General features: G+C 57.7%; 1 protein-coding gene across 1 annotated transcript; it reads right to left on the bottom strand.

Annotated features, from left to right (window-relative positions):
* Positions 1 to 7361: 7361 nt before the first annotated feature.
* Positions 7362 to 16736, bottom strand: TBX2 (T-box transcription factor 2). The gene is made up of 7 exons (XM_019732617.2): positions 16064 to 16736; positions 14689 to 14956; positions 13563 to 13709; positions 12298 to 12374; positions 12028 to 12191; positions 10919 to 11556; positions 7362 to 8734 (listed from the first exon to the last, which is right to left on the bottom strand). Exons 1-7 carry the CDS (start codon positions 16456 to 16458, stop codon positions 8282 to 8284), a joined length of 2142 nt encoding a protein of 713 aa, XP_019588176.2. The 5' UTR covers positions 16459 to 16736; the 3' UTR covers positions 7362 to 8281.
* Between the last annotated feature and the right edge of the window lie 370 nt (positions 16737 to 17106).

Below are 17106 nucleotides of genomic sequence, written 5' to 3'. Positions count from 1 at the left end.
AACACCCGGCACCGCAGGACAGCAGGGTTTGAGGGCCAGGAGGGCCCGGTTGTGGATGGCTCTTAGTCCATTCAGGCTGCTATAACAAGACGCCACAGACTGGGAACCTTATAAACAACAGACATTTATTTCTCACTGTTCTGGAGGCTGAACATCCAAGATGGAGGTGTCAGGAGGATCGGATAAGGACCCTTTTCCTTCCAGATCACAGATGATGTCTCCTTGTATGCTCATGTGGTGGAAAGGGGAAGAGGTCTCTTTATAAAACAGCTAAATCCCACTCATGAGGGCTCTGTCCTCATGACCTTTGCACCTCCCAAAGAGTCTACCTCCTAATACCATCACCTTGGGGGTTAGGTTTCAACATGAATTTTGGGGGGACACAAACATTCAGACCCTAGCAGCCCAGACACTTCTCCTGCAGAGTCAAGTCCTCAAGCAAATTATTTGCCCTTCCTGGGCCTCCGTTCCTCAGGAGAGAGAGGAGGCCCCATTGGTTGGGACTGTGGCCGACTCCAAGTGGACTTGGAGCACGCACGGGCTTCTGTCCAGGGCCTGGGCAAGCATATCCTGGCGGTACCAGATGTGGGCCCTGCTTCTGGAGGGAGCAACTTTCATTCACTCTGCAAATACATTTTTTTTTTTTTTAAGATTTTATTGGGAAGGGGAACAGGACTTTATTGGGAAACAGTGTGTACTTCCAGGACTTTTTCCAAGTCAAATTGTTGTCCTTTCAATCTTAGTTGTGGAAGGCACCATTCAGCTCCAGGTCCATTTGCCATCGTTAGTTACAGGGGGCACAGCCCACCATCCCTTGCATGAGTTGAGGAGTCGAACCGGCAAATCTTGTGGTTGAGAGCCCACTGGCCCATGTGGGAATTGAACCGGCAGCCTTCAGCGTTAGGAGCACAGAGCTCCAATGGCCTGAGCCACCAGGCCGGCCCCCAGCAAATGCTTTTTGCATTTCTGCCATGTGTTAAGCAGTTTTAGGTCTGAGCACCCAGCGATAAATAAAACAGACACCAGCCCCACCTTGAGGGAGCCAGCCATCTCCGGGGAGACAGAGACCTTAAACAAACATGTCCCCTCCCAGAGGAGATGTGGCAATGCAGAGGAGTGGGGTAGAAAAGGGCTTGGCCCAAGCAAACTGGGGGGGGGGGGAAGAGGGACCCTCAGAGAGGCTGGGAAGCTAGTTTCCCCATGGAAAACCACCCCCACCAAGTGTCTTCATGTAGGCATAGCTCTGTGTGTTTGCATGTGTGTATCTGTGTAGTAGGTACATGTTCGTGGGTGTGTCTGTGAGTGTCTGTGTGCATCTGTGTGTTTGAGTGTTTCTCTGTATGTGCCAGTCTGTGTGTGTGTGTGCTTGTCTGTGTGTGTTTGTATGTGTGTCTATGTGTTTGTATGTGGTTAAATGAGGGTGCCTCTGTGTATGGGGGGTCCATATATGTGTATGTTTGTGTGTCTTGGTGTGTGTTAGCACATTGTGTATGGGTCTCCATGTGTGTGCATGCATGTGTGTATGTGGCTGAATCTGTGTATGGGTGACCTGCTGGGTGACTTGGTCAGAACTAAAGGTTTTCTCAGAACGTGAGACATCAGTACTAAAAACAAAACTGCCGTGGGTACACTGGGAGAGTTATGGGAAGCCTTTCGAAGGGTGGGCAGCCCCTCTCAGAGGGGAGTAAGACACAAGTTGGGGCAGAGTAAAGGAACCGACCAGCCAGTCCAGGGCTAAATAAGATCCAGTCCCACAAGAGCCCACCACAGGGAGCGTGGGTCAACTGCCCCATGGGACTAGGAAGCCCTGGGGCAACAGAGCAGGAACTCCCAGGGATCCAGGAAGGAACACAGGCCTGGGGTCGGCCAGAACTTGGTGTGACCCGTGACCTGCTTCTTAGCAAATTTATGACCTTGGGCAGGTCTGAGACTTAGTTTGCTCCTCTGTAAAATGGGGATCATCATACCCCCTAACCAGTGCTGAGAAGTATATAAGAAAATTTATGCCCAGTGGTAAGAACACAGTGGGTGTTCCACAGCTCCTCCAGTCAGGTGGAGGAAAAGGTGCCACAGGCCAGAGGATATCAGGTTCTCTTGGGGATGGAAATCAATAATGAGAGCAAACATGAGCTGTGCCTGAGCTAAGCACCTGCCATGTGACATCTCAGGTAACCCGTCAACACCCCTGCTATTGTTTTATACAGGAGAAATCCCTCCCCCCATGGGTCCCTGGCAGGCCCTGCTGGGCTGACAAGACTAGCGGGGGCCACCCTTCCCCTGACCTCCCAGACTTGGGCTGAGTCGGGTTGCTTCTCCCATGGACACACCTCCTGGCCGGGCCACAAAGGGTGCTCGTCTAGCCCTTTGCCCTTTCCCAGCCATGAGGCTGACTCTCATCCATCCTCACTTCATCAGCTAACATTTCCAAGGACCAGGCCCATGGGATTGTGAAAGAGCTCTTCCTGTATTTACTGGATGGCCTGGGGCACTTCATTTCTCCGAACCCCAGTGTCATTGTCTGTCAAGTGGGGATTCATAATCAACACCCTGCCAGTGAAGGTTCAGTAACAGCCCATATGTGACAGTGCTTTGAAACCACAAAGCCTTCCACATAGGTAAGAAATTAGCCCATTGGGTACTCCAGGTCTGGGGGGCACCCTTACACAGGGGGTCCTGAATGTCCTCTATCAGTATCCCTGTCTCTGTTTGGGAAGTAGTCACAATCAGTCAACAAACTGTGCTGCTGGGGTGGGAGGATAAACCCATCCCACAAGGAGTGGAGACAGCTGGAGCCAGCTGGTTCCCTAAGGGTTTCAGGACCTGGAATGTGATTTCCTAATTGTGAATTCATCCTGGCCACCAGCCCTGCCTCCACTGCAAGAATCTCAGCAACAAGAGCCTAGGTGTGTGGATGACCCTGCCTATCCCTCAGGCTTAGGTTCCTCAAACATTAAATGGAAGTAGCGAGTGTCTCTGCCTCTTACCTGAAGAAGTTGAGGCTGGGGGATCATAGGGAACCGCACCAAGTCACTGGTCACTCACAGATCAATTTGATTTTAGTCCAAACCACTTATTTTCAGGATGAGGATTCTGGGGCCCAGAGAAGAAGAAAGTCACACTGTCCAAGGTCACACAGCCAGATCCAGAGCTAGACCTGTGCTTCAGCAGTAGATGGATGTGTAGATAACTAACTACTAAGTTACCAAAGGTTTTATTCTGCCCTGTGTTATATATACATTGAAGGGGAAAGAGCTGGAAACCTAATGCAGGGAAGACACCTGGCTGGGGTCACACAGCAAGCTGGCGACTGTGGACTGGGCTGCTTTCCAGCTGTAGCATTTAGTTAATAATAACGGAGATCATCTCCAAGAGTGCCAGAGCTCACCTGGGGACCTTAAGGGTCAGCTGGAATCAGGCTTCCAAGCCCCACCTCGGAATCAAACTGGCCTTAGGCCACCGGGGCCTCACACCCCCTGATCCTCATTCAAACCTGACCCAGAACCTTGGTGGTTTTTAACCCAAGGAAGAGATTCTCAGGCTGACCCCTGTGCCCTCCCCATTCCCACCACCTCCCACTGGAACAACGCAGACCCAAAGTTCCCCAGAGCTTCTGGCACCCGGACCCCAGGTTAGCAGCCCCAGCAGGGCTTGCTCCAGGGGGGTCCATCCTGCATGCCCCCTCCCCTCGACCCTGAAGACAGGAGTTGGGGAGGTGAAGAGCTGGAGGAAGGAGCCTGGGTGGAGACTGGCCAGAGGAACCCTGAATCATGCCCAACCGCCCCAGCCTCCTCAACCTCCTACTCCCACTCCACCCCACCCCGGCATGATCGAGTCGGCCCCGCAGGCGCGCGGCAGCGGATTCAAGTTCATAGCTCCACTTCTGAGAGGCCCCGAAGGCCGGAGTCAGGCGGCCTCCCTGCCTCGAGAGGAATCGCGAGGGCCCCAGCCCAGCCGAGCACACGAAAAGCGGCCGTTCGGTATTTGCAGCTGTGGAGTCTCAGGGAGAGTTGTTAGCACCGCAGGGCAGCCGCAAGGAGAAGGGAGGAAACCCCCACCCCGAGCCTCCGGCGCTCCCGTCTGCGGCCCCGTCTAAAGCCAGCCCAATTCGAGCTCAACGGAGCACCTCGGTCCCTTGGCTGCCTGTGCGGCCCCCGGGCCTGGATCTAGGTAACTCTGTGGCTTTATCTCGGTGTCCATATCGCTGTGGATCTCTGTCCACCTCCGGCTCTCGCCCAAGGCTGGCTGTCCAGCCGCCGCCGCGACCCTGGCCTGGAGCGCCATCTAGTGGGTACTTGAGGAGTTGCCGCGGACAGGGCCAGCTCTAGGTTAGCTCCTTGCGGGAAGCCACGGAAGGTCCTAAAAGGAGGAGCTGGGAAACAGCGATGGCCATCGGCTCTGGGAACCCGGTGCTTAAGGAGAAAGAGCGGGTGGAGCGAGCGGATCTGCGCCTCCTGAGAGTCCAAAAGGAGCTCCAAGGACAAATCAGAGTTCCAGGAGCGTTCAAACAGAGGCATCAACGCATTTAATGAGGGGTGACTAGGCGGCACCCCGAGGACTCTCCCTGGGAGCGTGCCCGGACTCCTTTCGCTTTGCCCCTCTCCCCCGGGGCGCCTGGGTCTCCCCTCTGCTACCCAGTCCCTAGAGCATGGAGCGCTCAGCCCGTCGCCTGACCCTGCCTGCAGGGCTGGTGCTTCGGTTTTGGGATTTAGGACCGCGAAGGAGGGGACGAAGTGGGATTAGATTTGGAGTACTTCTTAAAGCAGAGCAAGAAGGCAGTCTCAGAGTTTAAACCCCGGTATCATCCAGGTTCTGTCCCTTTTACCGTCCTACACGCAGGAAGTTGGGCGGGGGTGTCGAGCTGGGGCGTCCACCTGTGGGTGTTCTGGGTGTCACCAGACTGAACGCGCCCCTCTGGCTTCAAGGAGTGCCCTGAGTGGGCGTTCGCGGTTCGCTGGGGAGGTGAGCCCCAGTTCTGCGCCCTTCGGTAGGGCAGGCCAGGCCAGTAATGCTTAATATTTTCTCTGCAGCCACATTTGGTTGGGTGGGGGTTGGCTTGACGAATCGGGACACTCAGATTAACCCAAGAGGAAATGAGGTACCCTAGGTCTCGAAATTCATGCTACCTAACCGCTAGGGGTCTCTCGGAGCCCCCACACCCACACCTCCAGTCTCCAAGCTCCCCTGTGAATCACAGTCACAATCTCACACCGACACGCACAATTCCCTCTCAAACCGCACAGTTCCAAAAGCACAGGGCTCCGCAGAGACACACCAGGTCACCAACAAGCCTCAGCGACCCCTCAATCCCCATCACCCCCAAACATGCCTTCCACACACGTCCGCGAGCACTGGCGATTTTGTCGTCTAGGGCCCCCAGTGCTAGACCCTGAAAGGTTAAGGAGGCCTTGGGGTACTGGAGCGACGGGACGCGGGCGCCTGGGCTAATTGGCGACCCCGGGAACAATAAGGGCTGGAAGGCCGGTGGCTTAATTGGGCCAGGGAGTGGCCTGGCCTTTGTCTGAGACAAGGCCCTACCGCCGGCCGCGCGGTTCCCGCAGCCGAACTCAGGCTCGCAGCTGGGACCCGGCGGAGCGCTAGGAGAGTGACTCCCGGAGGGGACGTGCCCGGCGGGAGGCAGGGGGACAGAGGGGAGGGTCGACTCTCCTAACTGCTCTCGGGACCCGGGGACTCTCGACGTCCTGGGTATCATTCCACCCCACCAGGGTGCTGCTGCGACGACTAGACAAGAATGCGGCTGCAACGAGGCCGCCCTGCCCTACCTGTGCTGCGAGCGACCCTCCTCCGGTTCCCCCCTGTGCCCGCTGCTCCTCCCGCCGCTCCAGTTCGGTGCTGCCCCCTGGTGTCAGCGGCGGGTTCGGTCGGCTGCTGTGAACCCGCAGCCTTTTCCCAACTCCCTTTCCTAGACGTGCTGACAGTGAGAAAATGGAAGAGAACGCTCTTGCTCTTCGAATAGTAGAGGCGTTTTAGCCAAAGCAACCTCGAATAAATATACTATCTACGGGGAATTATATTTGAGCTGAGAAAGGGGCCTCTTTGCTCTGCCCGGTTCTTGGACTGCCCCTTCTCTGTCCTGCCCGCCGGAAGGTCAGAAGCAGGGAAGGTAGAGCGCACCCTCTGGGGGCTGAAACAGTCGTCTGCGCCCTCACACTCGTTCGCAGGCCGAGGCCCTCGCCGAATTCAGAGTGGCCAGGGGCTAGCTCCCTCCCTGGAAGAAGTGGACATGGTTTTTTCCTTGAAAATGTGTCTGCCCACGAAGGTGTCCTGGGCGCTTGGAGGCCCGGATACTGTCCATTCCACCTTCACCCTTCCTCCATCTCACCATCCCTGGGGTCTCTAGTGAGTTGGGAACCAGTGCCCCTGAGCCCGATGGTGGGCACACTGCTCGGCCAGAGAGTCACGGATCCACAAGGCTTAAAGAAGAGAAAACTGGGAAGAAGGTGGGGGACTCAGTGACGGAGAGGCCTAGCGGTGGGTTGAAGGAGTGACCGCCTATCTCCCACCCCTTCCCACTGCTAGGATTTGAGACTGCAGACATCTGTTGGCTGGGTGGAGAGGAGAGAAGATGCTGCCCTGGCCAGTTCACAGGATGGGGGCTGGAGGCAGTTGTCCTTGCAGGAGTGGGCCTTGGGGAAGGACTGGCCTAATGGAGACTGACACAGTGAGACTCCCAGAGAGATCCCCAGCAGATCCTATTAGTACACAGAGGGGAAACTCCTGTTGACCCACACACCACTCTCTCGAGAGATTTAGATGAGTTACACAGGAGAACTTTCAGGCTAGACTTTGCCACTCTAGTCAACAGTCCCGAAACGAAGAAAATGTTTCTTTTTGAGGCTCAGTAGGCAGAGAGATGGAAACGGATTCTAGGGTCTGTGGTATTTGGGGGATCACGGCCATACCCCTCCTCGGAAAAGGAGAGGGAACAGGGATCACCCATCTTACTAGCCCCACCTACCCAGAGGCGCTAAAAGGGGATGCGTTTCCGCTAGGGTGTCCCAGAAAGAGAACGGGGGAGTCCTACAAGTGGCTGGAGCTGCGGACAGAGGTAAGTGGCCAGCAGAGGGAGCCCGGCCCCCGGCCTGGGACGCGGCCCGCGCTGAGAGCGCTGGGGGCTCGTGGGGCCCAAGGCGGCTCCGCGCTTTCTTAGCCCAGCCCTCGGCCGGTGCCGGCGCCGCCCGGCCTCGCAGCTCAGCCCGCCGTCTTAGCCCCACTGCCGCCCCGGGGATGCAGCGGCGGTCGAGTGGGGGGCGCCCAACCTTTTCTCCCCGCCTCCAGTCCCTCCTTGCGCGTTTGCTGCGCCCCAGCCCCGCGCGGTCCACAGAGCGCACAGCGCCGTTCACTTCGCATTGTAGCGTTTTATTGTTTTTCTCTCGTTTTTTGTCGTTTCGTCTCGCTCCGGAGCGAAAAGTGAAAACCTGAGGTGGAGCCCGCGGGCCAGACGAGCAAAGCCCGGGCTGAGGGGCCGAGGGGCTGGCGGGGTGGGAGCTCCTCCCGAGGTCGGGGCCTTCTCCTGCAGCCAAGGAATCCCCCGCCCCCAGCCCTGTACAATATAGATGCTCATGTAAAATGAAAAAATTTAAATGCTATGAGTTAATCTCTAAATATTATGTACACAGCCATGTACACCTTTGAATAAATTAATACCAATTTGCATATTCTGGGAATCTTAAAGCTTATTTACACAAATTACCATTTATTTCATAAATATCTTTTTTCCCTGGGGACTCAAGGCAGAAGTGCCACTCCCTCCGCTGACCCAGGGGGGAAGAAGTGGGAGGATTAAAAGAACGGATCCCTCCCAGTTAAGTCTACACTGACTTCAATCTTCACTGACCCGAGCATCCCTCATCCCAGATTCTCAAGCGGTCTGGGCAGTAGGCTGGGGGTTCTGGGGCTCCCTCCGAAGCTCCCACCCCTGACTCCTGCACCTCCTGGCTCACGAAGAGACCGCTGGCCGGGGATGAGGCCTCCTCACAGAGCTGGAGGACCCGAAGAGGCCCCCCGGGCGATGCCACCTTGACACTGGAGCAGATCTGGACTGAGTCCAGTGTCTCCAAAGCGACTGAGTTTCCAGATTACTTGTGAGGCCCAGGAAAGTGTCCCAGGTCTCACTGGCTGGTCGGGGTTCTATTCCGGCTGCTTCAGCTCGCTTTTGCTCCTTTATTTAAATAAATACCCATTCTGTGCTGTACAGGTCCCAAGCAGCAGGGGCAGGCAGCCCAGGAGGCCTGTGTGGCAGCGGAGCAGCTGGGCAAACCCCTCACTTGGGTGACTCTCTGCCTGGGGAGAGGGCTCGCTGGCTCTCCAGCCCACTCACCAGTCTCTGGATGTTCTGCAGTTCACTGGCCGCCTCTTTGGCTGAGCCGCTGGGCGACAGGGCACCACGGGGCTGGGCCCCCACTTTACGGAGAGCCAGCTCGGGCAGAGGACTGGGCTCCCGGCTATTGCCTCCTGCAGCCTTGGAACCCTCCGCCACCAGCCCAGTGGTGAGGAGGCTAGTGCTAGGTGGGATGGTGACCGGGATCTGGTAGGGGCTGAAACGCAGGCGGGGCCGGGCACTGCTCAGAAAGGGACTCCTGGAGAGGGAGCCGGCAGCGGCGGCGGCTGCAGCCGCAGCACTGGTGGCTGGCAAAGCGGAGGCGGCTGCCGCAGCGGCTGCCATGTAGGTGTAGGGGTAGGGGAAGAGGCCTCCGAAGGTGGGCATTGGGATTCCCTGGAAGAAACAGAACAAGACAAAAGTTAGACATCCTGCCTGAGGTGTTCCTGAGGATGAACTGGGTGCTGGGAGTGGTGCTACAAGTGGCAATCTTTGCCGTTTTAGGAATATAAGACCAGAGTTCATATAACTATAACCCCAAGCAACACAGTATACCAATGGCCAAACCCGGTTAGGAGGGGAGCTCACATCTGGTTGACGCAAAGCCCTGAAGCCATCAAGCTCTATGCCAGTATGAGTAAGAGGAAGAACATTTCAGATGGCTGAACTGGCATGGGCAAAGGCCTAGAGGGAGGCAACAGGGCAGGTGTAGGGCCAGGTGGCAAGCAGGCGGCTTTGGCTATCTTTGGAGTTTCTGCTCACTTAGAACAGTCCTCCCCAGCCCTTCTATCTGCAGGTGCCCCCAAAGGGCCAAGGAAGCACAGGTAGAGGGAGGAGCTTCATAAATTCCCCCTCTATCTGCTCACTTGCACAGAGATCTCCTGCCTGGGCCAGGAGAAGGGCACAGATGCCAAGCAATTTACAAACGGGCCTGAATACTCTATAAAGAACTCCTGGTGGCACCTCAGTGGCAGCTGAGGAAGGAATGCAGTCTTTGCCTGTGAAGAGCATAGTAGCCAGGAAACCCTGGATAAACATCGCCTAAGTCCATAAGGCCAGACTTTTGGATTATCTGACCTTTGAAATAATGGCTCACTCCCCACAGTATGTGGGTATGGGGAGGACAGCAAGGAGCTGACTATGCTGGGCTGCTAGGGAGACTCAGGGCTGGCTCAGGCAGAGAGAAAGAAAGAAGTAGCTTAGTCAGAAATGAGAAAATACCCTTCCTAGAAGGTCAAGCCCTACTGGGCATTCAGACCTGGCATCTCAAGTCGGGAGAAGGAGGGAGGCGTCAGATCTCCCAGGGTTTGGCTCTACCTGATGGCCAGGGGCGGGCTACCCTGGCTTGGGAACTTAACCACTAGCAGAATAGCCAGTGATGCCTCCTGAGTTCTGGGTACTCTCACCCTGGCCTTGCATCTGTTGACCAGACTACGTCTAGAAGCCATGACTTCCCCATGACCTCTGTGATGCCCGTGCTTATCACCAGAATTTGTCTGGGGAGGAGGCATTCACATATACACAGAATCAAGGGTGCAGATTCAACCTCCAGGCCATGAACTCCATTTTCCAGAGGCCCCTGTGCCAGCTCAGAGCTCCAGATATGTGATGTTAGTGCCTTGAACACTCATTCCACCCCCACCTCCACTGAGCTCTGTTTAAAACTCATTTCAGAACCCCTCTCCCACTTAAAAAATATTTGCTTCTGCACCAAAGGAGCCTTCTTAGACCTGAACTCCTGTTTTGCTTCCCGTAAGATAAGATCTCAAGGGTTCAATTTGCCAAAAACCTCAGAGGGAAGAAACTGAATGAAGAGATTCCAAATCTTTCCACAGGGAATATTCCACCCAAGCAACCAAAGAGGCCTCTCTCCTCATCGGATCTCCTTATTTTGCTGCTGGCCACGGTTTCATAAACTCTCCTCTGGGAGCTCAGAATTTCAACCTAGGCCCAGAAAATTGAGCCCCTCTTCCCTGACACGTGTGTCCTGGGGGGAGTTAGGAGACCCAAGGTGGAGGAAGGAACCAAGCCCTATCCTTGGTCAGGTCAAAGGACTTCCTGGAGGGCCTAGAAAATGACGCACCCATCTAGAGGTGGGTCATTTTGGTGGTCACTTGTCCAGAAAATACTGCAAAATGTCCTACTCCTTTTGTCCAGCCACCTTGGCCTTTCAGGGATTGACAGTAAGGGTCTTTGTTCCCAAGAAAAATGTCCTGAGGCCAGGCAAGTGGACTTCACAAAAGCCAGGGGCAGCCCCAGTCTGTCAGAGCAAGAAGAATCTAATGGGTGACTCACTCTATGCTATGGTTATGGGGAAGGAAACAGGCCCAGAGAGATTCAGGGACTTGCCCAAGGTCACACAGGAGTCAGAAGCAACGCCCTGGTCAGACCCTGAACCTGTAGTCTTAGTCTCCTTGAACTTAAATGTCAAAGAGAATGTTCATCGGGTCTCTCCAGGACTGAGTTTTTGCCTGATTGACTATCGGATCTCCTATGGCACCCTTCAGCCCTGTGCCCACCTCAGCCACCCACATCGCTCCACCTCCCTCCATCGTGCTGCCACCAGAAAACAGGTCTTACCTGAGATGCCAGCATGTGCTGGGAGAGGTGGAACGGGAAGGGTGCGGCGGAGCTTGCCGCACTGGCCGTGGGGCCCAGCCCACCTGCGTCCAGCCCGCTGGCGGTCCCTGGCCCACCACCTCCGCCATTGCCGCCGCCGCCCGCCACCGAAGCCAGCAGGTGACCCATGCCCATGGCGGAGAAGGCTCCAGGGCCCATGGCGAACTGTCCCGGGTGCAGAAAGAGCGGCTGGCCAGCCCCCAGCGGCCCGAAGAACTGCTGCCCGTGCAAGTGGCCCGAGAAAGCCAGTCCCGGCAGGTGGCCAGCGCCCAGGGGGGATGCACTGTCTGTCTGCACCACCAGTGGTGCCAGGTTGGGCTCCTTGCCCTCGCTGGTCTCCTTGCGCCCCTCGTCCTTCCGCCTGGCTTCGGTGCGCTCCTTCTCTAGGCTCCGCAGGCCAAACGGGCCCTCCCCGCCGCTGTCGGCCGGCTCCTTGCCCCTCTCCGGGCTGCGCCGCTCCCGGGCGCGCTCAGGTTCGGTCAAGCGAGGGGGACTGCTGCCGTCCAGGGCCGGGCTGCGACCTAGCGCTGGCCCCGCTCGCTCCTCGTTCAGCCTCTCGGGCTCTGGGTCGCTGTCGGCAGCGCACGACTTCTCCTCGGCTGCGGGGAGAGAGGACGCGCGGAGTTACAGGGGCCGGGGAAGAGACAGACTGCGAAGGCTCTCCCCGTGTCAGGGCCAGGTCCGAGAGATTTGGAAAGGCCGGCTGTCGGGGAGGCCAAGTCGGAGGCTTCTAGATCCTCGTCGGGCAAGGGGCAGTGGCAGGTCACCTAATCCAAGACCCCTTGTTTACAATGGGAGAAATTGAGCCCTGTAGAGTTTCCTTTATTGCCACAGAATCGCACAGTGCCAGGGACCTAGCTCGGAGTCCAGCAGGATCTTCTGGCTACCAGGGACCGCCCTTACCGGGGAGTCCCGGGTTGGAAGTCCCATCCCAGACACTCTGCTGACGTTTCCCCCAGGCCTTAAGGTTAGCCTGACGCTGAGCAAAGAACTAGCCCGGAGTCCTCAGGAGACCCTTCTCTCCCTCCTTCCTGAACCCCTGGTCGGACCGCCCGATCCCCCCTCCCCACCTCTGGTCCGGTGCTGGCGCAGAGGACTAGGCGCTGCCCCCGGAGAGGGTGGCGGTTCCCGCGCAGGAGGAGGGTCGCAAGATGAGGCGTCGGACTCCGCGCCGTCGCGCTCGGGCTTGCAGTGCTCTTCGTACAAGCGCAGAGAGGGCAGCGTCAGCTGCTTCCTGGGGGTGAGCGGAGGGAGAGAGAGCCGGTCAGAGGGGAGCGCACCCATTCCCACGTCCTGCTCCCTTAGACACGCGCCGCTCGGCGGTCTGGCGCACCCCTCACCTTTTCTCCCGCCTGCCGTTCCCGGTGTCCCGGAAGCCCTTGGCAAACGGGTTGTTGTCTATCTTCAGCTGCGTGATCTGCAGGGACCGAGGGGGCGGCGCCAGGTCAGGATGCTGCTCATCCAGCCAGGCCTGAGGCACCCCGAGGTAAGCCGATGTCGGCCCAGAGGAGAGCCTCGGAGTGTCTACTGGGTACCCGCCCGCCTGGGATGGGCGAACCAAGCCCAAAGGCGAGGAGAGGCCGGAGGGCTGGCCTTGTGGAAAGCGATAGCGTCTCTTCTCCAAAACTTTTATTCGAGGCAGAATCGCTCAGCTTGCACACACAGGCCCAAAGCTGTGCGCAGAGTCGAAATCTGCCCAAGCATGCACACAGGCCCGGGCGGTCACTCAAATTAAACAAACCCGGCACCTGAGCAGGCACGCACAGACAGCAGAGCACACGCAGGTCCGTAAACACACGAAAGACAAATCACACTCACGGGCCCGTGCACACGCAAAACAAGTGCCCACAGAACAAACGAATAAATACGCCTCCACACGTATCCAGGGCGCCCCAAATGGTGCACCAAACGGTGTACCCGCGTATACACATCGGTTCACACACAAAAAAACTTCACGGGAGAGTCGTACACACGGATACAGGCCTAGTGGGGGCGGTGCTTTGCCCCTCTAAAGAGAGGGTGTAGAAAGGCAGCAGACAGAAAAAAACCCTTTGGCTTGATGGAAAAGTCTCTAAGCACCTCCCAAGAGGTCCGGGGCCTGCACTGGCCCAGAAGGGGGTGCTTTGTGGAGCTGTGTCACCTGCCCCGACCTTTGGGTCCCTCGGGAGAGTGAAAACTGGGCCCTGGGTTCCTAGCGTGGGGTTCCTAGAGTCGGGAGAGCCTGGGCAGATTGCCTCGGGCGCCCTCTCTTCATTTAAATTCCCATCCCTAAGCCAAGAAATAAACGAATAAAATGTAAAAATGTCAGCGCGGGCCCGGAATCTCTACTAATTGCTAAGTAAACATCCCCACCCTAACGAGCTCCCAGATGTTGCGCGCCCCCGCGAGCGGGTGTGTTCGTGTCGCGCACTTGGGAGGGAGCCTGGGAGATTTCCGTGCGTGCTGCGTTTACAGATGAGAGAGTTGGTGCTTGGGAGTGGGCTGTGAGGGCGTGGGGTGGGTGGGTGGGTGGGGGGACTGCAGGCAGGTGTGAGTGGAAGGTTGGAGCCTGCACGTGTGTGGAGGCGTCGGTGCAGGCGCTGGGCCCGCTGCCCGCCCAGCGCACCTTGTCGTTCTGGTAGGCAGTGACCGCGATGAAGTCGGTCTCGGGGAACACGTAGGTGCGGAAGGTGCTGTAGGGCAGCTTCAGGATGTCGTTGGCTCGAACGATGTGGAAGCGCGGTTGGTACTTGTGCATGGAGTTCAGGATGGTCTGCGGGGAGGGCGCGCGGGTCAGCCGGCAGCCCCCAGCCTTTGACCCGAGCATTGCTACTCTCTCGGGACCCGACTTCTTTCCATCTGTCTCTGCCATAGTTCTGCCTTCCCTAATTCCCAACCCTGTGCTATTTTTCTCCTGTCTTCCCTGCTCTTTTTTTCACCTATAATTATTTTTCTTCTATTTTTTTCTCTCAATTTTGTTTATCGCAATCTCTCTCTTTCCATTTAAAAAACATTTACCCCAGTTGAAAACAGAAATAAAACAAAATAAATCCTCTACAATTCCACTCTTAACTTTTCTTCCTGGGCTAATTGCTAAGCTCCTAGTAACCCCACGAAGATAAGATTGGGACCTTCAGGGGTTCACTGACTGCCCTACCACAGAATGGGCAGTCCTTTTTGCCCCATGAACCCCCCCTCCCATTCGCTGGGGCTCAGAAGGAAAGCAAGAGTACCCCCCAAATTCCCTCCCCTTGGTCAGTCATATGCCTGTGGGAGGAGAGAATGTATTCTCAGAGAAGGTGTGGAGGGTGCTGATTTAATTTTCAAATCTCATAGTTTGGGAAGAGGGATGGGGACATGGGGTCTTGGGGAAGGTTAAGGACAAGCTGAGGTAGTGGGTAGGTTCTCCAAGCTCAGCACCTAAGGATCAGTGGCTGCACAATGGAGTTCCAGGGGCACCTGCCTCCCACTGGATGCTAGGAAAGATTTTTCAAATGCCTGACCCAAGCCGAGATTGTGAGCTGCCTGAAACTTACCAGCCGGGACCCCGCCATTCCCCAGGCTTTCAGAACAGAGCCCTCTGGGCCCATGCCCAGCAGGCACAGGCCACCAGGCAGTGACCTGGGCAGGGGCACTCTGGGGGTTCAGCCAGCACTCCCCTCTGGGGAATCCTCCTGCCTCACTCTCCCACCCGGGGTTGCAGCGCCAGGTGCGCGACTCCCAGTCCCATCCCCAGGCCCAGCAGCACTCACGAAGCCGTGCTTGTCGGAGATGTTGTTGGTCAGCTTCAGCTTGTGGAAGGCCACCGGCTTGGCCATCCACTGCTCTCCGGTGGCCGGGCTGTCCGGGTGGATGTACATGCGTTTGGGCATCTCTGGGTCAGCCTTGCCAGCCACCATCCAGCGTGAGTTATGGAATTTATACCGGCAATCATCAGCGGCCACAATGTCCATCAGCAGGATGTATTTAGCCTTCTTGTCCAGGCCGCTGACTCGCACCTTGAAGGGAGGAAACATCCGCCTGCAAGAAGGGAAAGGGGAAGACGCCATGGGACCCAGCTCTATGTCGGAGGACACCTCTCTTCCAACACACACCACTGCCTGGAGCTTCCGCATTTGTTTCCCTGTTGTCACTGTTTTGCCCTCTTTTTACTTCCTGGGAGACCCAATCTGTGGTTGTTACTCCTGGGAAATCCCATTTCTGCCTGTCAGACCCTCTCTTATCATAAGGCTTCCGATTGGCCCTATGCTTAGATCTGGTGACCCCTTTTCGCCCTCATCTGAGATGAAAGCCCATGTCCAAGAGAGAAATCAAAACCCTCTAGAAATACACTGGCTTCTCTTGAATCTCCTCGAAATTCGTGTGGGGTATTTACCTACTTGGGCATAAAGCTCCCAGAAATAAATTCAGAGGATGTTTGGGGAACTGGGTTACAGTGCTGAACCGGGACGCTGACCTAGAAGTTCGGGTGAAGAGGGTGAGCCTGAGGCCTGGACTCTCAGTGGCTGAGTCAAAGGGTGGAGGGGTTGGGGGCTGTGGTTTTATAAAAAACCTTCTGGCTTTAAGGCCTGAGGCGGTGTGTGTATTCGGAGCTCCTTGCTCCTAGGCCCGGATGGAGGCTCCTAGCAGGGTCAGGCTGTAGCTGGGCCCGCTCCACGCTCGCTTCCAGGAACGGAGCAGCCGGCGGGAACCAGCGGGCCAGCCTGGGTCTAGCAGGGTGCGAGTCCCATTCTGGGATCCCGGGTGGGAGAAGAGTCCGGGATACACTGCGTCTCCCCTGAGCAACAAGCCAGATGGGGAGACAGGAAAGCAAGGCCGCGAGGCTAAGAAGTTGCAGCAGAGACCTCGGAGACCAGGCGGGGCCTCCTCGCCTTTGGGACTCAGAACAGTTGGAACTATTCTTTAAGAGCATGTTTTCGTTTTACTCAATTCGGGAGATTTTGATGTTTTAATGTTTTTAAAAAATCAATCGGTGCCAGATTTGAAAAGTCATTTGGTTGTCTGTGGGAGCTAAGCGTGGTTCCGGGACGGAACCGGGAGCCGCGAGCCGCGGGCTCAGCGCTGGTGGTGCTGTCGGGTCCCGCAACCCGCCCGCCAGCGAGCCCTCCGGCCAGCCGACCGTCCTACCTCCCGGACTTCGTGATGACCATCTCGGTGCCCAGCTTGTGGAACTGGTCCCACAGCTCCTTGGCCTCCAGAGTCACTTTGGGGTCGTCCTCCACCTCGTCCTCCGGCTCCAGGCTCTTAAGAGAGCGCAGATGCGCGGCGGGCGGGTGCGGGCCGAGTGCCGAGACGTGCAGCCCCGCCTCGGCCGCCGCGGCCGCTGCCGCTGCCGCGGCCGCCGCCCCCGCCAGGCCCGGGTCCGGCAGCGGCTTGGCCAACGCGCCGGGCGGCAGTGCAAGCGCCGGGAAGAAGGAGGGCTGCGCCGCCGCCAGGAAGGCGGACATGGGGAAGTCGGCCGGCCGTGGCGCGTGGAACGGATGGTAAGCCATGGCGCTGGCCGCCAGCGCCGGCTCTCTCATCGGGACATCCGGCCCAGTCGCCCGGGGGCCGGGGCCGGGGGCGCGCGGCTCGGACCCCCGGCCCGGGCGGCAGCGCGCGCGGAGGAAGGGCGACCCGGGTGGCAAGCGCAGCGGTAGCTCCTCCCGGCTCCCCGTCCGGCTCAAGGCAAGGGGCCCCGGGCTCTGAGCGCGGGGGTGGCGGGGGCTCTGCGCGGGGCTGGGCTGGGCTGGCCCGCTCCGGCGCCGGGGACCACGCGCGACTGGTTAGATCTTGTCGTGATCTCTGGAAAACTGTGACTATCTCACATGTCCTGCCCTGCTCGGATCCCCTGCGCTAACGAGCCAGGCCCCCCTTGATTGCTGATTTTACGCTTTTTGGACCAATTGTGGGTCTCCGGGGGCGGGGTTTTGACAGCTCCGGCCAAGCTCTGGCCGGGAGGGGGGGCCGGGGAGAAGGTGTCGGAAGCCTCAGCAGTAAGAAAACATGTCAACAGAATAAAATATTAACCAATGACGGGCCAGCGGGCCTTGAGACCCCTCCCCCTGCCCCGGCCCCCACCTCGCGCCCGCTCCTGAGGCTGCCTGTGCTGGGTTGGGAAAACGCCGCCGGCCGACACTGCCCGCCGAAAGGGCCTGAGGCAGGGGGCGCCCGGGTCCCAGGGCCCCGGG

The sequence above is a fragment of the Rhinolophus sinicus genome, linkage group LG15 (assembly GCF_036562045.2).
Source record: "Rhinolophus sinicus isolate RSC01 linkage group LG15, ASM3656204v1, whole genome shotgun sequence".
In the NCBI taxonomy this organism is placed as follows: Eukaryota; Metazoa; Chordata; class Mammalia; order Chiroptera; family Rhinolophidae; genus Rhinolophus; species Rhinolophus sinicus.
Note: the sequence above shows the minus strand (reverse complement) of the source record. Positions and strands in the feature narration are given on the sequence as shown.